The sequence below is a fragment of the Aphelocoma coerulescens genome, chromosome 3 (genome assembly GCF_041296385.1).
Source record: "Aphelocoma coerulescens isolate FSJ_1873_10779 chromosome 3, UR_Acoe_1.0, whole genome shotgun sequence".
Classification (NCBI taxonomy): Eukaryota; Metazoa; Chordata; class Aves; order Passeriformes; family Corvidae; genus Aphelocoma; species Aphelocoma coerulescens.
The window spans coordinates 101,525,980-101,550,114 of NC_091016.1; the positions used below are offsets into that span (position 1 = coordinate 101,525,980).

General features: G+C 41.4%; 1 protein-coding gene and 1 long non-coding RNA gene across 4 annotated transcripts; one reads left to right on the top strand and one right to left on the bottom strand.

Annotated features, from left to right (window-relative positions):
* Positions 1 to 831: 831 nt before the first annotated feature.
* Positions 832 to 9,054, bottom strand: TMEM14A (transmembrane protein 14A). Of its 3 annotated transcripts, none has more exons than XM_069011468.1 (5): positions 8,971 to 9,054; positions 7,644 to 7,729; positions 5,884 to 5,985; positions 2,395 to 2,482; positions 832 to 1,414 (listed from the first exon to the last, which is right to left on the bottom strand). In XM_069011468.1, exons 2-5 carry the CDS (start codon positions 7,717 to 7,719, stop codon positions 1,375 to 1,377), a joined length of 306 nt encoding a protein of 101 aa, XP_068867569.1. In that variant the 5' UTR covers positions 7,720 to 7,729; positions 8,971 to 9,054; the 3' UTR covers positions 832 to 1,374. The 3 variants fall into 3 exon arrangements, with proteins under 3 accessions (XP_068867569.1, XP_068867570.1, XP_068867568.1); XM_069011469.1 differs by lacking the exon at positions 8,971 to 9,054 and adding an exon at positions 8,661 to 8,778; XM_069011467.1 differs by lacking the exon at positions 8,971 to 9,054 and having other exon boundaries at positions 7,644 to 7,749.
* Positions 9,055 to 9,321: 267 nt separating this feature from the next.
* On the top strand, positions 9,322 to 12,668 carry LOC138108587 (uncharacterized). The gene is made up of 2 exons (XR_011150016.1): positions 9,322 to 9,410; positions 10,710 to 12,668. It is a non-coding gene; the product is annotated as an uncharacterized lncRNA (long non-coding RNA).
* Positions 12,669 to 24,135: the final 11,467 nt, after the last annotated feature.

Below are 24,135 nucleotides of genomic sequence, written 5' to 3' on the forward strand. Positions count from 1 at the left end.
AACAAGTGCTATGATTTAGGAACCATCACAAAGACTGGCACAGGACATTGCTATTGTGTTTTGTGAGTGCAGCTGCCGTTCCAGTCTGAAATCCGTAACATACCAGCTTAATCACCTGTAAGCCTGGCACCATCTGGAGGTGACCGATACCAACATTCACGAGCAAAAGATTCCAGAGCTGCAGGCTGTGGTTTGGGGTTGGTAAGAATCTTTTTGTGTCATGTTGTCCTGTCCCCCCTTTTATTTTTTGTCAGTTGTGCCTTAGACATCTAAGCTGCTCACAAGGCCTTGTCACCACCTAAGCCCCTGACAAGAATAATACGCTTGGTATTTTCCTCATGCATTTGTGCAGCACTGAGATCTGATACATGATAACCTTCATAAGCAACCTTTTGATGAAAAAAATGAAAAGCAGCAAAACTTCTCTTTGTCTTCAAGAGTGCACCCACCCATACTGCTTCCTAATGATTTTGCTTACATCCCCTGTACACCAGAAGACAGTCTTAGCCAAACTTTGAGACCCAGGCAATATTTATTTTGTACACAAATCAAAGCAACTTGAATCCCTGAATAGTTTATGGCTGAATATTCTCCTTTGCTTACGGGGGGGGACTTCAGCAACATAATCAGTTTAAGAGTGGAATGGCAAACCTGTTCCAGAGTGCTGGCAGTTTGGAACCTCTCTACGCAGTGACGAACCTCAGCCATGGTTCATGTCAGTGGCAATTTACAGCATGCTACATGTTTTAAACCACCACTGAGTACAAAGCAGAGCACCAGACTCTTCCATTGACAGAATGGCTCACTCGCCTGCTTAAAAAATTGATAAGCTTTGAACATTTTATGTTTTATTTGAATATTGATTATAGTTTTTACATTTAGAACCAGTGGAACAAAAATGTGTGTTGGAAAGGAAGTTGGTTTTCTAGTGCAACACAGTACAGGCCCAAGACATTTTTGATTTAAAACTGATTATTTAATCTCAGAAACTACAAAATTATACTCCAATACAAGATACCTTTTTAGCATAAACATGTATTTATATATATTCTTCTCTCAGAGACACAGTGCAAGAGTAATTAAATTTCCTGAGGTGCTCTGCACCCCTAAAACAGATCAAACTTAAAAAGAAAGGTCCCTTGAGTTAATAGACTGCTTAAATGAAAGTAGATCAAGATATACCAACAAAACACACTTGCTTTAGTTGTTAAAAAAAGCTTTTAAAATATCAGCACGTCAATAATCAAATAACAGGTACAGATCTTTTACAGAAAATATAAATGCAGTGTAAGACTTATGTTCAAACTTGTCTTTCAAGTATGGAGAGCATGTCTGTTTGGTGGGCATGGCAGTCATATTCAGTTCTAAATTCTCCTACAGCAGCATAAAAACAAGCCTCAAAATCATCAAAAGGCTGAAAAAACCCAAAACAAGAAAACATAAATATAGCTGTCATTAATAAAATCAGTGAAAGTCATCATTAAATAACAGTGCATTCATAAATAACTGACACTAGAGTCTCTATTAAGCTGTCTTTTCAAGTGTCTAAATCTACAATCTCAAGTGTCTGTTGAAAAACAAAGCCACCTAGGCTGGAAAAGCAATCCACAATGGACAATAACATTTTCCAGTGTAAGTCCTGATTCTTAAATTTTGCACCTTGACAATTTACTTCTGATTTTTTCCTCCCTGTATGTAACTGAAGTAAAACAGAATGGTATTATATTAAATCTGGTAACAATGAAGCAACAGTCATTATTCCTTCAGAAGATGGGGATTCTGATTTACAGTTCAAAAAACGTTTTGAGTTACAGACTCGTTGGGAAAAAAGTTTTGAACTTACTCCATAATTAATGCCAAAATAATAAGTTCAGAAAATTATATTTTCCAGAATGCCAAACAGCAGCAATAAAGCAGCTGGAACAGTTAGAAACATCATAATTTGCATTAATACTGACCACAGTTCTTAGCTCAGGTCAAAAATGTCCTGGTTTTCAGCAGTACTGTGGTTCCAGTTTTGAATGCAGCCAAAACTAAACCAAAGTGTTGGCCTTTTTTTTAAGATGACTGTGTTGTATGAAATTAGACTAATTTTATGTGAATGTGTTTGAAAACACTAAGGCTTATCCAGGTTCTTCCAAAAGCCTTACCAATATGCATTAATATTTAACTCCTGACCTCTCCTTTCTGTGCTGAGAAAGTCACTTCTTATCAGCTGTATCTGCCTAGTGAGAGAAAAAAGCTGTTCACTGGACCTCCAAACTAATTTCACTTAAGCTGTATAGTTGCTGAATGACAGTGACTTCCATCAATACTGCCTTGAATCAGGTGTGAAATGGCAACTATCTGAAAACCAGTGATATCTTTACATTAAGATCTGCAATATATCTTTACCTCAGGCATGCTATTAGTCCGGCTGGCATTAATTTCTTGGACCTCTTGAACCGCATTCCCATTATAATGGTCAAAAGAAAAGATGAAACTGGAAAAGACAATCCAATATATTTATGTTCTCACTTTTTGCAGTGGACCACTCAGAAACATGTGGAATTATCAAAGGTCATTGCTGTTTTCTTATGAACTGCAATTTAGTAAAACATTAGATCAGAGATAGAGTCTATAAAATCACTCTTGCTTTTCCAAAATACACCATCATGATTTCTTTTAGCTACAAATAAGGTGTCCATGTGCAGCAGAATGCTAAATCCTATTCCATGGAGACTAAGTTTGTCAGTCAGTCAATTCTACTCACCCATATCTACATTCATGGGGATACAAATAAAGTAGAAAGAATCTTGGCCATAGCAGTAACATGTATACTGAATTACAGGAATAGTGTCTCATAAATCACACCACCCTAGATCATTGCAGCTGTTTTCCAACTATTCAAGGAGCTAGAGCATTCAACTTCTTTTTGATTTTATTTTTAGAATATTAGCTCTTTATTTGCTGAGCCTTAAAAACCATATTAGAAGGTTTGCCACTTGTTTTTGCTACAGAATATGGCTATCTCTTTCTTCATGACCACGAGTTCCTTTGTAGCCTTTTGCTATGAGGGAACCATCCTTGCCTGTGACAAGAGCTGGGCAGCCCAAGAGGGCAATAAATGCAGCACAAGCAGCAGAGAACAAACATCATGACAGAAACTACATCTTCTTCCTGGAGCAGTCTTAACTAAAAATGGAGGCAACTATGAACTCATCAGGCATGGGGATTTCATCTTAAACTGTGGCTGCAGAGGGCTACATAAATGAGAAGGCTGAGGAGAACACATAAAACTGCAAAGATAGCTACCTTCATTAAAGAACTGTCACTTGAAACACTTCCTAGAAGTGGGCAGAGAGGCAGAACTTCTCAGGAGCAACGGGGCTTTATCACTCTCGCAGCCAAAGTAATGGCAGTTACACAGATCTCTTCCCTTAAATGGAGCATTTAAACCTTCTGGCTAATTCTCTTCAAATTCCACTGTCTAGTCCTGGGGCCAGTCCTGTGTTCATAGGTGTCAAAAATTTTAAACGCACTTCAGCGTTATAAAACAAGCCCTGACAGCTACAAGGATCTTACAGAACTCTACCAACTATGTGCACTCATTAAAGATACCTTGCAAAAAAAAAAAAAATTATGCTCCATTATCCATTGCTCTTATTTTCTAGTCACATAGCCTTGATCCTCTCAGGAATGTCTCAAGAGTAAACTATTCCACAGCATGTGTCTTGCCAGAGTCCTGAGTATATTTACAGTTTATGACAAGCTACAAAGCATGTTCACTCTGTAATGTTCTTTTTTTTTTACATCTGCTAGTATATGGCTGTTCACAGGTTCCAGTGACTTTTTAAGACATTCATGTTTTAGACCTGATTTTAGAAAGTTATATACATTCACTGTTTCACCTTAAACCAGGTCAAAGAAATTCAATAAATCAAGACAAATTCAATCCAGTGAATCATATTCAGATCAGGATCAGCTTGCACTGTGAATGCTACTAACTCTAGCATACTGAAATTTGAATTTCTACACCTACTTCAAACACCTAAAAATGCATTAAAGTATCCAAGAAAGCACAGCGCTAATTTCAGATGAAGGAGGAAAATGCCTGAAATAATAATTTATAAAACAACTGAGAGAATTTGCCAGCAGTATAGGCTACATACTCTTTGTATGTAGCACAAGTTACAATAACCTTCCTATCAAGGTCTTATACTAAAATATTACCTAAATTACTGTAGGAGACTCTTGCATAGGTGAAAAATACTGTCAATAGTCATGGTTTGGATGGATGGGTTGTTTTTAGATTTCCTAACCTTTTAAAGGTTTAGGTGCTTGCTTTATTTAACACTGTAATTTACTGTACTGGTTTCCAAGTTCAGAGTTGCTTTCTTCCATGCACTTAATTTCCATCTTTCATTTGTGCTCTTGCTGCTTTTCACACTTTGGCATGTTAAGACATAAGTGAAAACATTCTAGTTTTCCACAAAAGCAATATACATTTATAATAAAAAGCAATGAAAACATTTTTTTGTAAACATTCTAAACTAAGACTGCTTTAAAAAGTCTTTGTTCCTTTTACTCTATGTAAGAAGAACTTTCTAGGGCAGGTGTAGTGAACTCTATCTCATCTCATTGCTGTGACTTCTACCAAATAAGTAATATACATTTCTCCAGTTGAGAAAGTCCTCAGACACCTATAGCTACATGAAATGAAAAGCACTATTTTAGGTATCAGACATTCAAAAGCACATTAATGGAAAATTTTGCATTAGTCCCTTCAAAACCTGGGAATTGGGAAACAGGCAACATATATTAAGTTTTAATGAGTCTTCTCTTCCATAAATTCTGTATCTAACTTAGTGGCTTAATTAACCCATAGAAGTACAATACCATACACTACTTAAAATCATCTCACACTAATGATTATAAATTTACATATACTTAAGGCTATGTGTTCATTCCAAAAGAAGTTTTGGCATTTTTTTAAACAGTGGGACAACTTAATCTGAGCAAAGTCATGGTGGCAAAAGTGGAAATCCAATTTAAGGCCATCTAGGAGCAGATCAGATCCACCATTACCACCTTTTCTAAAGAACCTGGTGGGAACACTTCACTGACAATGCTACTCAACATTTTTTTGAAACGGAAATTTTTATAATTGTGACTGAGGCAAAGCACAAAGTCAGAATGAACAGTATACCACAAATTCTAAGTTGAGAAAAAACAATTGTGTACTCACATCATCTGGATTATATGTATTTTAAATGTATTTCTGCATGTGAAACCACCTTTGCTAAAACCATGAGTGAGACAAGCTCCCAACAGCTCTTATTGCAAATCACTTGGGCGAGGTCAATGTCCCCCTTAGAGAATGTAGGTTTTGCCTCCATGAGGCAAACTAGCTACCATGACAATTACTGCATAGTTTGTATCCTGTCTTTCTTAACAGCAAAGGAAAAACACAAAACTGTTTGATTCACTGGGAGTTGAGGATACGTTAAATTATGCAACACTGGATCCTACACCCACTTTACTGCTCAGATTGTGAAATTCTAATCTGTAGAGCTAGTGATTTTATTACAGTATTATCTCCTGTTTCTCAGCTGGACTTCACAATCTGTGCAATGTTGGGCAACCACCTCATAAAAGAGGTGCTGCCAGGTGGCTTGACACTAGTCAGTGTTTTGCATTCACACACCTGCTGGCTTTGTGTGAATGATCTGCCTTACCTTGCAAATGGCTCCTGAATTTTGCAAGCTAAGTTGAAGTGTTGACCTCTATTTAAAACATTTAAACCAAAGCAATACTCAAAATTTACTAAAAAGAGAATTTTACATGCAGTTAAGGATGCTGCTTGTTTGTTTGTTTGTTTGTTTACTGTAATGAAACACTTACACAATGATATCTTCACATTTCGTGGATCACATGTTACACAGTAAGCTCCATAACCAGCCACAGAGCCAAAGGTGAGTCCAGCAGCTAAAGAGATTTTACTACCTGCAAGAAATCATTCAAGTGTTATTTCTCAACACAAGGTCTTTAAACTCAATCTTTATACGGCAGTTGCCTCTCTACACAGTATTATCCAAATATATTAAAAATAAAATGGATTTTGCCACATTCCAGCTTACCTCACCCAGTGTGAATAGAGAGGTAGTATTTCTGTAACTGGGTCATTCTAATACGTGGCATTAGGGGCAAAGCCAACTAAGTTAGAGGGAGATGATCAGGATCCAGTAATACTTATACCTTGGGAAAAATACAACCCTAAATTTGGCTATTTTCTCTATCATACTTAATAAGGACTTTGGTAATTTCTCAGAACTGTCTGTTCGTTTCAACTATATCTTACTGCACTTGGGAGTCTCCAAAAACTGTAGAAATGTGTCAATATATATAGAGTAAATGGACATGTGTGGTCATAATGTCAGGCCTTTCAGTCTGACATCAGTCCTGGACAAAGAAATGCTATCACCAACATCCCATTTAATAAATAATGAAAAAACAAATAAATGGCAGTGAGGATGAAAATAGGGCTTCTAAAAGTAACTTGAAATTTTCTTGCAGTGCTATTGCAAAACTGGTTCATAAGTCCCAGATATATCCCTAATATATTTACATTTCTGAACAGACATTTGTCTTGGTACCATATGATAAAAGTATAGAATCTGCACAGCAGACATTATTCGGATTAAGCTGATCCCCAAATGTTTATAAATAAAGTATCCAAATCCCCTGATGTCGTTTAGCTCCCGATCCTTTTGAGTACTTTTAACCATGACTTTGCAAGAAATGGAAATCATAACCCCTAAAAAATAATCTAGATTTACCACGAGGACTGACCAACTAATAAAGAGTGAAAAGAATAGGTGAACGGGATAGTCAGTGAGCGCAGCTGGCTGCAAACACAAAAATACAGCATTTCCAGAAATTCAGATGCGAAGCCGTGTCTCCGAGAGCACAGCATGGGCACACTGCGAAGGGAGACAGTGACCCTAAATCACAGGAATCGTGACGGATAATGGCCTCAGGGACGGAGAGCGAAGCGCTGCCGAGGTCTGTGAACCCGCCTGCAGCCCCGCCTGCCCGTCCTCGGTACCGCTGCGACCTCTGCCGGGTGCAGGGCCCGGGCACGGCGCTGCCACCCGCGGGACGGAGAAAGTCCCTGCAACACCGGAACTGCGCTTTGCGGTACACTGCCCGCTAAAGCCTGCCTCGGTATCTTACTGTGACAAGGCACAGTTCTGACAGTACCAGAGAATTGACCACCAACTCAGAGCACATAAGTAAAGGGGTTTTTTTCACCGTGCATCTGGAAATGTCAGAATCAAGCCTGGATGTCTCTGTAGAAAATAAGCTTTAATCAAGGATCTACTGTGCTCAACACAGGAATGATTAAAAGGAGGTGAGAAAGCTCAAAATGCACTTAAGGTCAAAGATAACATGACAACCCCCACTCTTTGCCCTGAAAACAAACTCAAGCGCTTCAGCTGGCCCAAGTACATCTCATGAGACTCAGTGCATTTACAGCAGCATATGATGGATGTAAAATGCAGTTGTGTTACAGCAAAGTTACAGTTACAGCAAAGTTGTCATGTCTCACATTGCATAGAGGAAATTCAAATGCTTTGATTTCCTGCTATCCCAGTACTTACCTTTACGAGTGTAAGCTACAACACCTCCAAACATCAGCAATGAAGCATATGCAAAACCAATCCAGTCAACAGCCATGGTCCCAACTCTGGAAAAAAGCCAAAACATATTGCAACTGAAGGCAAACAAATTCCTTCCTCGTGGTAAAAAAGAAATCATTACTTAAAGGGTTCTAAGTAACACTACAATCTCCTAAGTTGTGTTTGACTACTGTGTCAAAACATTCAGAAGGTGAAGGTGTGTGTGCCTTTTGACTATTGTACCATCCTTTCACTAACTGCTGCCCTTCCTTACACCCCAGTATCTGGGTATACCGTATTTCCATTAGCAGATTTTTTGGGATGTACGTGGCATGCATTTTTCCCAGTCACAAATACATGTACACAGGCAAAAAGCTTGACACCATCCAAAGAACGTTTTGTCACACTTGTGCTACAGGGCTGAGCTGAGCGCACACTATGGATATGTACAGGTCTTCTGAGTGCTCAGCTCAGTGCTTTCATCTCCTTTCAACCACACTGCATCTGGTGCATTTCAAGTGGAATCTAACAAACCCTGCACCAGACAAAAATACCAATTTTCAGAGTCTGTTCAATGTTTCCAGACAGAAGCTTAGGCTGTTTTGGGAAGCTATACATACAGCTGCTTTGTCCTGTGTCTCTGCCCTTTTGTTCCACCTTTACATTTTGGTGCATTGTCTGAAGTTAGGCTTTGCCCCGCAGGAAGCATTTAAGGTTCTGTTGTGATGCTGATCCCTACTTCCCTGGCAGTGCTGTGTAAAGGCATGAATGGCAGTGTTCTGCAGCCAGAGAGCTCCTGAGCACCACGGCCTCTCTCCCATCAGCTGGTGGGACAGATCTTTTCCCTCCTTCTCCCAGATTAAGTGTACACTTAATTAAGCACGTCCTTCTTTATACCTCAGCGCGTGTGTCCTTAACCACAGTGTTAAAGGGCAGTAGCAAACAGTGCTCACTCAGCATTTCATGTCAAGCCTTTAGTATTAAAAGTAAGCAACTCACAGCGAGCCCCCTCCTCCCCAGGTCGTAGCCCCTCAGGACAAAAGCTGGATTTAGGGGGCCATGGCACCCCGGAGAACGAGGTTTGCAGGGGCCAGGGATGAAGGGGCCAGGGATCCCCAGGCCTTTGATGTGCCTGGCCTTCGCGGCCGGGCCCGCTGCCCGGACCCGCAGCCCGCGTCTCGCTTCCCAGCGCCGGGCGCAGCCCCCGACAAAGAGCAGGTGCCTGCGGGGGGCGGCCCCGCACCCCGCCCAGCCTCCCGCTCGCCCCCGGCCGCCCCCCCCGCGGCTCGGCCCCGCCGCCCCGCCGTACCTCGTCCCGCCGCGCCGCCCTCTGACCTGCCGCGGCCCCGGCCCCGCCTCCCGCCGGGCTCCGTGGGGCGCCGGGCCCGGCCGAGCTGCCGCGTCCCCGGCTCAGCCCCTCGGCGGCGGAAGGAGGGCGCCTGTCGCCGTCATGGCGCGGCCCGGCCCGCCCGTAGCGCCGCCGGAGGAGCGGCGGCTGTCGGCGCTTGGCGGAGCCGGGCCGCGGGAGACAAGCGGGTGACCATGAGCCGGCGGTGCCCTGGCGGCCAGGGGGGCAGTGGTATCCAGGCGTGCATCGGGAAGAGCGTGGCCAACGGGAGGGGATCCTCCTCCTCTACTCGGCCTTAGTGAGGCCACATCTGGAGTGCTGTGTCCAGTCCTGGGCTCCGCAGTAAAAGAGAGACGTGGAACCACTGGAGAGGGTCCAGCGGAGGCCACAAAGATGACTAGGTGTCTGGAAGATCTCTTTTGTAAAGAGAGACTGCAGGACTTGGGTCTGTTCTGTCTCGAGAAGAATGAGAGAGGGTCTCATTCATGCATATAAATATCTCAAAGCTGGGTGTCGGGAGGGTGGTGCCAGACGTTTTTGGTGGTATACAGTAACGGGACAGGGAGCGATGGCCATAAACTAAACCACACGAAATTTCAGCTCAGTTCAGGTGAGAACATGGTGCTAATAATGGACTAGATGGTCTGCAGGGGTCCCTTCCAGCCCTAACAGCTCTGTGATTCTCTGAGTCGTGGCTGTGCTGGTGCAGGGCAGCAGGGCAGCACACTCTCTTTGTTGGGGCCCCTCTATGACAGCGCCCTGCTCCGGGGTGGGCATCTGCTGGAGACTCCTTATCCAGCCTTTACACAGTGGAAAGGTCCGTGGATATTTTACTCTTTTAAGGCCAACCCCTCTTGCCTTGCCGTGTTTGGGATGGAAGAGATCATGAACGAGGGAGTCACGCCTGCAGATCCACCTGTCCCCAAAGCATGCCCATCCCACAGATGGGCAGGGGCAGGGTGAGGGTCTCCTTCCTGCAGCCCCCCCAGGCACCCTGTGACCCAGCAATGGGCACTCATTGCTGTGCCAGGCACCCTTCTGTCCCCTGCCTCTCTCCTAAGAAAGTTTCTCTCTGTCCTTGCTTCTGTTTTTTGAAAGTCTGAGGGCTGTTGCATGAAGTCAGGTGAGCAGGCACGTAGGCTGAATGCTGGTATGTGTTTGTCAGGGAAAACAGCAGGCACAAGCCCCAAGACTCTGATACTGAACACGTAGCTAATTTATGAAACTGCTTGAGGTGGTTATTTTAACACCCTGACTTCTTGTCTGCTAGCCCTGTTTGCTGGACCTATTCCACTACAAGCTATTTTTGTCCATATTTTGTCCCCCTCCACAGTGTTTCTTTAGCTTTTTGTCAATTGAGCGATTCTTGACCAGCACAGGATGTGTCCTTCAGGAGTGATTCAGGGGTGCCTGTGTGCAACATTCCCCACACTTCCCTTGTTCCCACAAACAGACTGAGCATAAACATGGCCACAACAGGGAGAGACTCACAATGCCATGTGATAGGACTTGGATACCTGCCTTCTTCAGGGGTCATTTGAAAATCTCTGCCAAAATCCTGTGTTTCCTTTAGATTTCTTTGCTTAAAGGTGTGGGAGTTTTCCGCTCCAAAGAGCTAGCTGGAAAGCAAATCAGCATTCTCATTAGGGTTAACATATCTAATTTCCACTCCTAACGTTCCATTTGTTTTTTTCTTGTAGTGTTTAACTGCTGCAACACAAACCCACTCCATGTGAGCTGTCCAAGTCTTCTGTCTGCTCAGTGGAAAACAGAACTGCTCTCCTTATCTCACCACAGTGTCTGTTGGAAGGAAGACTGAAGGTGCAGCAACTTTGGAAAACAAACATAGGACACTTGAGGGCAGGATGGCTCCAAAATGCAAACAAAAAGTGGATTCATAAGCTGAAATCCAGAAATCTTGGATTTCTTGATGAAGTATTATGAGACTTGCGGCTCTTGAAAAGTACAGTAAAATAAACAGGGAATTAAATGGAGCAGAACCATGCAACTCTATTTGAGGGGATTCCAAAGTGGAACACATACAGTATCTTTTGGCACCTCTAGAATAATGACCAGTTGTGATTACTGATTCAATGATACTCATCACTTAAGCAGACTGGGTAACCCTGAAGTCTGGATAAAATTTGAATTCACATAATTATATGCTGCTTGTTATGTTCCCTTCAATTTTCAATTACAAAAAGTATTTGGTACTGTTTTCCCTAAGGTTTTACTTAACTGTTGTCTGATGTGAAATGGTTGCTGTATTTTACAGCACAGATGGGAGGTTTTGAATAGGAGGAGAGTTAATTAAATTAGTTTGTTGGTAGCATGACAAATCAAACACCTCAGTCCTTACAGTGAAGTATAACAGCCCCAGCAGCATAGCTAGTGTTATTGTTGCTATGTGCTTTCTAGTATAGTTTTCACTTGCTTGTTACTGCCAATCTGAGCTGAAATTTCCCCTGCTGCGTGTCCACTTCCAGCTGTTTTATTTTAGTTTGTTTTGGTTATTTTGTTTTGTCTTATGATTTGTTTGCTTTGATTTTGGAAAGTTCCATTTACAACAATTGAACCAACTACAAGGATGAATTTAGGGGAGAATACATGGTTTTGTCCATTATAAACATAACCATTTCACTGAACAGCCCCTAGCATCTCTCTGCTTTGGAAAAACAAGCTTTCAAATCTGTCAAGCAAATTGCCTTAGTTTCAGGGATATATTTTTCCATGTTCAGGAAAATGTGACCTGAAGAGAAAAAGAATTTAAAATGGAGAGTGGAGGCTTCTTAAAATTGTACAGCCCTGTCCCCAGAAAGTTTCACCCATATCGATCATGTGTGACCTTGTGTTAGCCCTGGCTACATTCTCACCTGAATGTAGGCATTCTTCCCTGAGAAAGTCTGAGCTTGTGCCTTGCTTTGCTTATGTCCTGTCTAAAACAAGAAGCCTCTAAGGGGCTTGTATAACACAGTCCATCTCCCTCCCCTGGAACATTTTTTCTGGGGCTACCTGTTGTTAGGGAAGGTGTTGGCAGCATGAAGCACATAAAAGACCTCTCTCTGCTGTAAGCTGTTTGTGTTATTTGTTGGTTCTCCTGTATTAACTCTAAAGGATACTCATACTTGTAAGCACCAAGTAAGATTTAATGCCAATTGCTATCCCAGAACATAATGTGATACCAGAACGGATCTGTGGAATGGAAGAGTGCCTCTGAAATCCCACAGACAGAAGAAAAGGTCCTGAGATAGGGAAAAAAGAGCAGCTAAGCACCCTTACACAGTGTAGTTCTGGAATATTTTTGTGCAAAGATTGTTCTCCTCATCGGGTGGGATTATGGAAAAAGATTGATGTTTTCCAAATCCTGCAGAACTAGAAGTAGGGGCAGTCATTGAAACCAGGAGGAGATTGGTTTAGAAAAGATAAAAAGGAGTATACTTTTTTTTAATGTAGCAGATATAGTGAACTTGTGGAATTTACTGCCAGCAGAGGTTTTGGAAGCAAATAGGCCAGCAGATTTGGAAAGGAGACTAAACAATTAAATGGACTGCATATTCATAGAGACATGAAAGAAGAATTTAGTAGGGATATGCTTTCTAGCATCCCTAATACAGTGGTTGTGGCTGCTGGAGGAGAATAAAGGTAATGTATATGCCTGGCTTGCATGTTCTCTTTAAATAGTATCTCTTGTTATTAAATAAAGGATACTGGGGATAGCTGGATATTGGTCTAACCCTCCAGGACATCCATTATGGTTTTTTCAGGGCTCTGATTTTGTGTCCACAGGTATGTGAGAATAAATGCAATGTTAGTAGGAGTTTGTATTTTATTTTTTGAAGATGATGCCTCAGAGTTCTCTTACTTCAGTAAGACCTGAACCATAGGTCACTAACACTGCATTGTACCCTATTGAGGAAATGTACACTTTCCAATACATACACAATCCACATAATATTAGTGCTTGGATAGGGACTCAGACTGGGCTACAGCCCTCCTGATGTTGCATTTTCCCCAGAGATCCTTCTGCTCTGGCTGCATAGAACTTGATGAATACTCATGTCTGAGGAAAGATTTCATAAGCTGTGATAGAATTTCCCCCAGCATATCAGTGTATTTTGGGAATATTATTTGAGAGTCATCTGCTGGAAAACATCTAGTACAGCTGAAGGAGAGAGTGCCAGATTAGACAGATTACTAGGCATGAATCCCAGCCCCTATTTGTATGAGTACTCCTTCTGCCTTTAGATAATCACATTAACATCAGGAGGATTGCTTACACAAGTATTACTGAGAAAAAGTGGTGAACAGGCTTGGGCCCTCACAGCAGTGTTTTTGTTCCAGCACTTTCCTAGTGAGATTTTGATCTTTTCCTCATCAGAGCTCATTAAAGTTGGTATATTCACTAAGGAAGACCACCCACTACTCAGCAACCTCCTGTAATGATTACCAACCCATCTTTTACCTCTATCAGAAGTAATATTTTTAACAGTTCAGATATTGTTTTCCTTCCCCTTCCTAAGCTCTTCCCATGCTTAGAAATACACAAGTACTGTATTTCATGCTTGGTTGATTATGAAGCCAGATCTTTTGTCTCCTCTGAGGGTTTTTTTGCTGCTCCTCCACTACAGATGAGCCAGAAACCTTCCACAAGCATATACTAGAGGAGCCTCCAGTGGGTGGTGAGACTGGTATCTCATGGTGGTTGTCATCAGGCAGCGTGGGTTAGGATATGTCTCCTGCCAAGCCTGCCTGGAGAAGCGCAGCTCAGTGAGACCTTAGGGATCTTGACTAATAACAGCAGTAACCTAATTTGAAAAAAAGAAAAAAGCTGTATTCATTTTTTTTTTTTTTTGTGGCTGATGATACCCAAAGGAGTACCACTGTGAGTGCAAAGGGAAGATTATAAACATCAAATCATAGAAAGTGCTTACATGTCTACTATTGGGTGCAATTACTCAAGCTTGGAAAGGATGAAGTAATTTTTATTAGTACACCTAAAAGGAGAAGCCAAGTTAAAGTACTTATATAGATCAGCCTCCAAAAATTAAAGTGTGAGATAAACAATGCCAACAACACTGTAACAAAAAATCCAGATTTCAAGCCAAATATCTATGAAGGAAGAAGTATTCCGTGGAAAATATCATATTCCTGCAGTCTTTCTGACCACAGAGTTACACTCATTATGGTAAAGCTATAATTGCAGCCTTGTGAATACAATGCCGCAGACAATGGCCTGTCAGTGTTTTTCCACTATAAACTCTCATGTGAGGTTTGCAATTTTGTGAAATACAATTATCTTTGGCTGGAATATTCAGCTACATTCTCATCCCAGAAATTGACTTTTTTTGTGTGTGTGTTTGTTTCCTTTACCAAGTTGTTCAAAGTTCATTGTTTGGTAAGTGAGCCTTTCTGATTGCTTAGCTACTTGTGCCTTGTTCATACTGTGAGGATGCGTGGAGAGTTTGCTGTCACTGGTAATGCATCAATGCTTCACAATATTTAGGGCTGCCAGGCTGTTGCAGAGTCCACACTTTGGACCAAATTGCCTACATTTGTAGTGATGTGGTTTGGGAAAGTCAGGGCAGCAGGATTATAGCAAATTAGCACTGACTAGCATACCCAGGCATGCACAGCAACACATGCTTTAGGGAATACTAGACTATATTATTCCAGCTGTGGAAGGAAGGAGAATTGGCCAGGCCAGTTAAATGGGTAAAACTGTAAAGATTTGTCTGTCTTAAAGTAAAAGGAAATTCTGAATTGATGTTCCAAAAAAACCTCCCAAAACCTGTAGGATTAGTGAATCCCTGCAACATGCAAAAACCACTTCTACAGTTCTGGTTTTGATTCATTCTTTGGCTTAGCTAAGGGTCTTCTCTGTGAGATTGTGGTAATAGAGATTCAAATCCATCCCAGTTTGGTTTTTTCACAGATAACTCAAAGGGAAAATACGGTGCCAACAATGAATGCTGATTCCCCAGATGGAAGCATGTTTAGTTACAAATGCTAACCATGTAACACCTGTGTATGAACTCCTGGGAAATAGGAGATCTGAAATAACCATATGTGTAATGTCTTACTTAAAAATAATTATTTTGAGACAAATATTACATGCACTTAAGGGGTCTCACCTGTAGTTAGATATGGTTCACTAAGCATGAATTTATTCAGTGTCAATCAATGCTTTGGAAGAAAACATGAAATGTTTTGCTACAGAGATCTCTGGTTGCTTCAGCAACTTGTTACATGTTGCAGGGAAAAACTGCTGAGTTCACATAGTTTAAAATAAATATTAATCAAAGCAGTTTATTGCTTTATTGGCAGAGTGTAATTATCCAGCAATTAGTGAACTATGAAAACGAGATCAGTAATACAAATAGGCAAACCATGCTATAAATTTCTAAACAGTCTTCTGTAACTAATCCCAAAGCCTTCTTAGTGTACAATTATGCACACACAGAAACACTCAGGCACACGTATGCACAGAGTTGTATGCACCCCCTCACTCATGGGCAATATGGGTAACAAAAACACCCCCCCTTCCCAAAGATGGCAGATTTTCCTGTTTACATGTCTCCTGTGGGAGATGTGGATCCTCTACCTTTTTACAGATCCCTGCAATTCCCTACAAGTCATGGGCTGAACCACACACCCCTGAGACAGTTTCCTCTCCAAGGTGTGTCCTTTGTATTACAAGTTTTCGCACTTCTTTTATATTTCTCTTCAGTCTGGCTCCTGCTTTGTGTCAAGTCTTTTTGTAATTCCCCAGTAACTGTTTAATCTGGCTGATGATCATCTTCTGTAACATGATCAGTTTGGGCAGATGCTGACCAGGCAGTTGGGTGTGTTTCATCTGTGGACACACAGATACTCACTTCACACACATCTTTATCTTCAGGAGTGACATTATCTATGCAGTTTGTTGAGAGGGGTGCTGTGCATCCCTGCCAGATCCATAGTGAGGGAGAGCCCTCCTTGGGAGGCACGTGGGCCTGGGAGCAGGGAGAGTCAGGGGCACGGCCAAGCAGCTGCCTGCAACCATGTGGCTGACACTTCAAACAACCAGAGTGACTTGTGTTCTGGATGCATCCCACGCAGTTGAAGGTAATGCTAAGTGGGGAAGACAGCCTATTTCCAGACTCCCTTCATGCTCCAAAATCCAAAAATAAAGTTAACAGTTGCTTTACTAAATGTCTTCTGAACATCTATTATGATTCTCAGTAAAGGCATCATAAATGGGATGGAAACAGCAAATTGGATCATTGGAAAAACTGCAGAGAGACCATCTGGGCCTGGAGCTTTAATGGATGGTGAAGAATTTACATTTCACACTCCCACAGTTTACATTTTCTGAGGTGATAAAGACATTTGGATCATTTTATTTTTGGATGTTTTACATAAAATGAAGAGCCATGATTGAAACTGGAACTGGAGTCAGGAAATAACCAGATTGTGTACAATGTGGTAAAGTGCTAACAAATGCCCACGTGCTACATGATTAATTTAGTATAAATGCCAGTTGTGGATTTGGTTTGTCAGCAGTTGGCTTGGGTTTTGTGATTACTGGCCCATAATTGAACTGATGATTTGATCTGTAACAGAATCCTCAACTTTTGGGAATGAAAGAGAGTTGCAGCGATAGTGGAATGCATTAACTATATGCAGAGCTGTTAGCTGCTAGAATGGATACGGATACATTCTGGGGTCTTCATGCAACTGATGAATAGCCTTGTCTCACCACAGTATGATTTATGGTGGTAAATCAGGGCAGGGGATAGAACCAAGTGACTGTTACTTTTTCAATATGTCTTCAGACGGTGTTTTTGAATTGCAGATATAGAGGCAAAGAAAACTCTGGGTCTGACTATAAATACAGCTGCAAAGTATGGCACCGTTCTTGCCTCTGAGTCAATCTCTAATCACTGTTCTTGGCATATCAGCACTGGGCCATAGGGAAGGGCCATCTGTCAGAGGTAATTGAAAATGGAGGCACTGACCATCTGTAGGTATTTAAAGTCTCCTGACATTTTTTACGAGCTGAAGGATAATCCAGTGTTATAATTGATAGTGTGTCTACCTATTAGCCTCTACATTCTTCAAGGGAATACATTATTCTTGGTCTGTTGTCTTTCATTTCTGTGGCCTATGTCTTTATGTCACAAACTTATATTTTGCCCCTCTCTGCAGTTCACTCTTGACTGAAGTGACCCCTGTAAATCTTTGTAAGTTTGAGAATTTTTCAAAAAATGTGCCATGTAAATTACAGGTCACTGTTACTGCTGGGCCAAGGAAGAACCTTCCCATAAAGCCTTAGGATTTCACTAGGCTAAAATGGAATTCAGATCTGGTTTCTACTTTGCAAAAGTCAATCAATAATATATTACATTGCTTTCTCTTATCCATATGGTGTAAATGATTTAGCAAATGCAAATACCAGCTCTGTTCCATAGAAAAGATGCATAAATGTATAAAGGTGCCTGCAGACTTCACATATGTGCACAGCTATAGCTGTTAACAGTAAATAATAATGTACACTGCTTGTAGGATCAAACTCTTGATTTCAAGTGAGAAATTAAGAAAGATCTGGAATTCTTATTTTACATGTTGAACAGTTGAATTTTATTTAAACATTTGTTGGGTGTGTCAATGTGAACGAAACCAGCTGTGTCAGATACACACACACACACACGGAGTAAGTTTTCTTTCTTCCAAAAATAAGGTTGTTGGAATATTTTTGTTAATTATCCTTCTAATCCAGGCATTCAAATACTGTACATGTGCTGGGCTCACATGAAGAGAAGATACAGAGAATTTTTAATAAAAATGCACTCCCAGCAGGATTTGAAGTACACTGCTTCGAAATAAAAAGCCAGAACTTTGTTATCAAAGTTAAGCAAATTTTCTGAACGTATTCAAGGTGCTGTTATGGTAAGTGAAGGAATCCTGTGAAGTTGCTTGGAGTTGTTTGAGAATTAAAACACATTTATATTTCAGCAGATGGTTGGCAGAAATCAGAATGGAGCCCATTTTTCTGAGCAGGATCTACAGAGAGGGGAGACTAAAGGCTCATTTTCTGCACAGCCTTGTGCTCTTTCTAGGCAAACATTCCATCAGTGTTAGGCATTGGGGCCCTGAGTATGGGATGCAATATGGAGCACAGAGCAGCTGAGCATGAAAGCTATGTACTTGTGTCCCAGGGAAGGCAGGCAGGGAACATGCAAGGGTGTCCCACCCTTTCCCCGTAGCATCCTCCTCTCCCATTTGATCTTAATACTGCAGTGCCAGGAGAAGAGTGGAGGATATAGGAGTTGCAGAGTAGAGAATGTGGAGACTGCCTATGGCATGCTCACCCCTGACACCTTAGAGTAATGGTGATGTTGGCAGTCCTGGCCCCTGCAGCGTGCTGGGGCTGCAGTGCTCTGCACACCTGCATGGAGCAGTGTGATTTGGACCAGGAGACCTGAGACCATCTGCCTATTCATTTTCAGAGTTGGAAGCTGGCAGCTGGTTGTAGAGCTGGGAGGAAGGTGACTTTGTCACCTCCCTGTTCTTGCCACCTCCAGAGCCTGCCTCTAAAGGCCTGAAATGAGTTGCCAAAAAGTATCTCTGAAAGACTGACTCTTTCTTAGGGTGGAAGTTTTCTTCCCCACCACCAGAGAATATAGACCAACTGGCTTTGCTTTCCAACAGGAAAAAAAATCTACTTGGATTTGATTTTTTCCTTCCCTCAGACGCCTTTTGAGGTAGAAATGACTCTGTGAATCCTGTGTTAGAATAATTAGTCTGACACAAACTAGCTATCAAATTCATCACTGGAGTATCTGAGCTATTCTTGGGTACCATATTGCCTCACAGAAGCTACCACTGTCTGTTGCATTCCTACTGCTGTTTACTGTCTCCAAGGAAAGGAAGGAATTTGCACTTTTTTTAGAGTTGGTTTGGAGGCTTTATAGAGGGAGGAGGTAAAATTGGTTCACAGCCTTCAACCACAGACTCTACAAAATGCTTGTATTTCCAGCATGGACATAGTGCTCCTGGCCAGATTCACACTTCTAATACTACAGTGAAGGAGTGTCCTTCTGCAGCTTCTAATACTTTACCACTGTTATCTCTAAGTCACCATCATCTTCTGGGACTAGAAGTGTCCGACCTCAGCCCAGCCTGTTAAAACCTCTGGTGATTTGAATTCTCTTTTTGTGCCTTTGCATAGAGCAACATCTTAGCTGCCTTTGATGACAGTGGTTTTGAAAAATAAGGAAGCAAATTCTCACTCTTGTTTACGATTTCAGCCTCTTTTTGAGAAAGGGTTCAGTGCACATAACTTAGGGTTTTTCCTTCCTATTTTTGAAACTTACTGTGCATGTATATTATGGAAGATGGATGTTACTAGCACAAAACAGTGTGCTTATTATCTATTATACCATGATATATTTACTGAGAAAATTTTAATAAATAAACCACAGGCTTGAACCTCTGAACCCTTCTAAACTAGCTGATTCCCATGAGGGGTTCAGGAGTTTTTATGGATGGATACTGTGTTCTCATGAGAATTTTATTGGAGCTCATCGACTCAAAACTGACTAGCAAGAGAATTTATGAGGTTACATGGGAACGATCACATCTTTCATTCCAACACCCTATGAGTTTATAAAATGAACCCTTCCTTAAACTGTGTTATAAAATAGAAGAGTGTTAATGCAACTTTAATAAAATATCTAATGTTATCAGTGATTTCTCATCAGTCAGAACAGCTGGGTAGTTTTACCAGCTTTTCAGTTTTAAGTTAGCCTAGATTCGTGTTGGGTAAAGAGTTTTTGCTAAAAATTGTGAAAAAAAGAGAAAAAGCAAAGAAGGGGGAAGGTCATAAGTTACTAAAGGCATCAAAGAACCCTTGTCAAGATGGATAATAGAAGGGGTGAATAGTGTCCACTATGGATTTGCTTAGCTTCTATTCTGTTTACTCTCTTGAATACTCTCTAAAATTCCTCTTGTGATTTTGTTTAAATTTAGAAGTTCAACCATGTTGAAGTTCTGTAGCTGCTCATTACCCCACTTGAAATTTAACTTAAAATGTTATTTTGCATCATATAGTTGAGCTGGAAACTTGCCTAAGCCATGAATTGAGGTCTGTGGTAGTGAACTACAGAGGAAGTGGTCTAAGCAAGACTCCGTTCTGGGGATATTCCAACATTTTATTACATTGTGTGTACTAATGAGTAGAGAAAAGGACTGAGAGCCAGGAAGGGCAGAGTTTTAACCAAATGACTCATGATATGGCCTTCAGCAAAATACATGACCTTGTAATTCAGCCATCTTAGCTGTAACAGGGGGTAAAAATAGGGGCTCAGTGTAGTGTTCAGGCAGAGATACACATGTGCCTGTTTCAGCTGCACTCAAGGTCTGCAGTTTTTTCCTCCTGTGGAATAGACATGATGGGAAGACAGATCTCCTTTCAGCTGCTCCAGAGAGGCTCAAATCAAATTTGACATACGTTTTTCCTTGAACAAGAGCTTTTAAAAGCTGTGAGATGGAAGTCAGTCATTTGCTCAGTCTGATTCACCTGTGAGTGATCAAATTTGCTGGTCACAGTGGTGATCAGGTGCCAAGGAGACCAGGCACAAGGAGGATGAAGATGTACATTTTGAATGGTTGGTTCCAATCAGGTACATTCCTGGTGCAGTTTGTCCAACCAGACAGAGCTAGGAGGCTCTCTGGACTGCATAGTTTGGGACACTGACACCCAAAGGTTGTTCTTTAATTGGTACATGATTTCCAAGTGGCACTGGAAATGCCGGCTTGGCCATCATCCCAACAAACTGTGGTTGTTTAAGATGTCACAGGCCTTGTTTTAAATCAAAGGCAGATCTTTGGTACTTGGCTAACACTGCTCCAGTTAAGAGCAGCCTGTTTCTTCTGCTGCTTCCTTCAGCTCTGTGTGTTAGTCCTTATGGTTGTCTTGGATCATGGCCCCAGGACTCCACCTGGGAAGCTGCAGGCTCTCAGCAGTGTGTGAAAGCATTTGCCTGTCTCCAAGATCCTTTCGAATAGAAGGTGCCATACAGAAACATCAATGAAAGCTAGCTACTGTATGTTTAAATATTTCAGGTCCTAAAAAAGGAAAAGGACTGGCTCACTTTAGCAGGTTTGGAACCATTCATTTTATTGCAGTGTCACATTACACATTGCGTTCTCACTGTCCTTCAGAAATGTGAAGAAGAAAACTGGGAGAGATTTTACTGCTTACCTGATCTGCTTTCCTACCTTAAATACCTGTTGTGATGGCAAAACACAAGGAGTTGAAGTATCCTTGGTTCTTAGTCTACAGACTTAGCAGAGCTGCATTTTCATGATGATTGTTCAAGCACAGGGAAAACATAAATACATCCTATGTCTCTAATCTTTGCTGTCTCAGGACAGGAAGGAATGGGCAAGGTAGATACTGTAATGCCTTTTGTAAATCAACTGATCTGTGTATTTTCAGATGTTTATGCAAAACAGGTTGACTAAGCCTCTTGTGCTTCAGAGAGAAAGTATGCCTGAGCTAACATTTTACTGATCCTGTGAAGATTAAAATAGGAGGAAACTGCATACAAACAGGACTACAAATCATTGAAGTTATTTAATAAGAGAAAGGCACTTGGTTGGCTCAAAGCCAATCTGGAAAGGTTCTTTGTTGAAGTTATCAAGGTGACCACATCTGGCTTAATTTTTTTTTATATCTTATGTACTTTTATGAATTTGTTTGTCTTCTCTTTGACATTTCACATTCACTAGATTTTGGTTTTCTGGTTTTCTGGTTTGGTTCATGTGAGCACAGCAGTTTGGAGTTGGATCATTATTCCTCAAGTTCTGCAGCAGTTAAGAAGCAAATGCAGAAACACTGTTTTATTCTTTGATAAGATCTTTAAATTTTTCTCATGTTTATCAGCCCACAGCATAAGATGAACCAACAAAGAAGCTCATTTTGTATCTCTGAATGACTATCAGGTTCTCATGGAACTACATTGCGAGTAATGCAACTGTTAGGAATGTGGCAAAGACCAGTTTTGATATTTGCTGCCTCTGGCAAATAAAAAATTCTTCCCCTCATAACAGATAATCATTTTGATGGTTATCTGTATCCTTTTCCTGCCAGCCACTGCCCTAGCAGAGGGGGTTGCTACTGAGCCTGTTTCTCTACTAGAACTGCCCTACTTTGCTCTCTGAACAATTATTGCAGGCTGTAGCAAACGTGTACTTGCACAAACAGCTGGCCTGTGCAGTGTGCTAGCTGACACCAGCATGCTTTTATTGCCTTGTTCAGGTCAGCATCCTGCCCTGCTGCCTGTTTACCAGCTCTGGCTCTGCCAGCTCCTTATGCTTCAACAAGTGCTGCAAAACACACAGCTTACTGGTGGTTTAGAGTTAGTTTTAAATGTAGGAAAACAGATTTGATTGCTGTGACCTGGCCAGGAATTGTGGTTGCAACTTGTGCTTCCAAGTGGGCTTCACTGTTTTAGATATCTTCTAGTAAGAAATTATTTGACCTTTGTACTGTCAGTGATGAATTGTGCTAGCCTGTTAACCCCCTGATTCTGTGATACCATGTTCCCCCTGCTCCCTGCCCTAGCTCTGGCCACTCCCTTGGTTTCTCCCTATTTGCTCCTGTACCCCAACCCCGCCTAGGGACCGCCCCTGCGCCCCTGAGAAAACCACCCCACACCCAGACCACAAGGTCTCTCTGCCTCTGAGGGCACTGGGACAATATGTGAATAAAGCCATCTCAAACCCTCATGGGAGACCCTTCTCTTCCTCTTTTATCACCACTGCATTGTAACGCTGCTGGCTGCCAGAGCCAGATCGCGGGGCTTTCCGAAATGGACTCCGGGATGCGACTGGTTGCACGGCCCTAGGAAACCCTTGGTGAACTCACAGGGAGCTGCAGCCTGCTAGGCAGAGTCAAATGGATACAACAGTGAATCTCTGGTCTAATCTAGGATTGTGGTGCCCTATTCATCCACCCTGTTTATCTACTAGCAAGAAAAGCACTGGCTGTTCCCTACCCATCCACAAAGAAGAAAAAATGCAAAGGGCCTTCTCATTAGCAGAGTTCAGGCTGAGAGAAGGGATGATCTGAGCACCATTTCAATCTGGAGATCTTCAAATTAAAAAAAAAAAAAAAAGAGGAATGTCTAAAATAATGTTTTCTAATTATGTGTTTTTCAGTTGGAGCTTGGATTAAAAGAATGGGAGAAGGAACCTCTTTTTGTTGAGCTATTGATGTTGAGGAATAGCACAGAAACGTTTTGGAAATACTACTCAGCCATTTTCCTTCACAGCCAAAGAAAGAAAACCCAAGGGAACTGTTGCCTTCGTAATTGTGGAAAAGTGCAGGAGTGCAACTCAAACATGCTTTTCCCATCTTCATTTTAATTGTGCATCACAGCTTAAACTTATTTCCATAGTGTGGAAAGCAGTGGATAAATTTGAACTCTAGGTCATGAAAGAAATACACATGGATATTTGCAGAAAATATCTTCATTGGGTGTTGCTTCAGAGTATCATTTCCATTTTAAAAGTACACATCCTTAGGACAATTATACCGAAGAAAGATAATTTCAGCAAATATAATTAAAGTGTATAAAATGTTCTTTAGATATGTTTAAAAATATAGTCTGAGAAAATATCTTTCTAATGGCACTGCCTTTTTATTCATCCATCTTTCCAGGCATGTTTTTGTTGGCATTTTCATCTATGTTTGGCCTCATTTTTAATGAACTTTTAACTGCTTAATAGTGATTATCTGGGACACAAGAATCAAAAGTAGTTAAAGTTCTTCAGACCTAAGAAGAATAGACAGAAGTACTGCTCAGCATTTTATACAGTAAGCTATGGAACAATGAGCTATAATTATCTCCTGTTAAAACAGCAAAATAAGAAATATGCCAATTTAGATTTGAAATTGGCAGCAGTTCAGAAGCTTGAGACAATGAGAAATTGCGGAAATTCACTGCCTTATTTTTCCCTTCATGTGTCTTCTATGTCAGTTTTTTAGGTTGTGTATGGATGCTCAGAACTTAGTTGCTCTAGAAGCTCTGCATTCTATCCCCTCATTGTTAATAGTGGTAGCCTGAAGCCGTAGGGCTC

Excerpts from the sequence above, each read along its gene's own strand:
- TMEM14A (XM_069011467.1), bottom strand. The coding sequence starts at position 7,749 with ATGTTTTGGCTTTTTTCCAGAGTTGGGACCATGGCTGTTGACTGGATT. Across the intron at positions 2,483-5,883 it reads AAATGTGAAGATATCATTGT|TTTCATCTTTTCTTTTGACC; the intron begins GTAAGTGTTTCA and ends TGTCTTTTCCAG. Across the intron at positions 1,415-2,394 it reads GGACTAATAGCATGCCTGAG|CCTTTTGATGATTTTGAGGC; the intron begins GTAAAGATATAT and ends GGGTTTTTTCAG.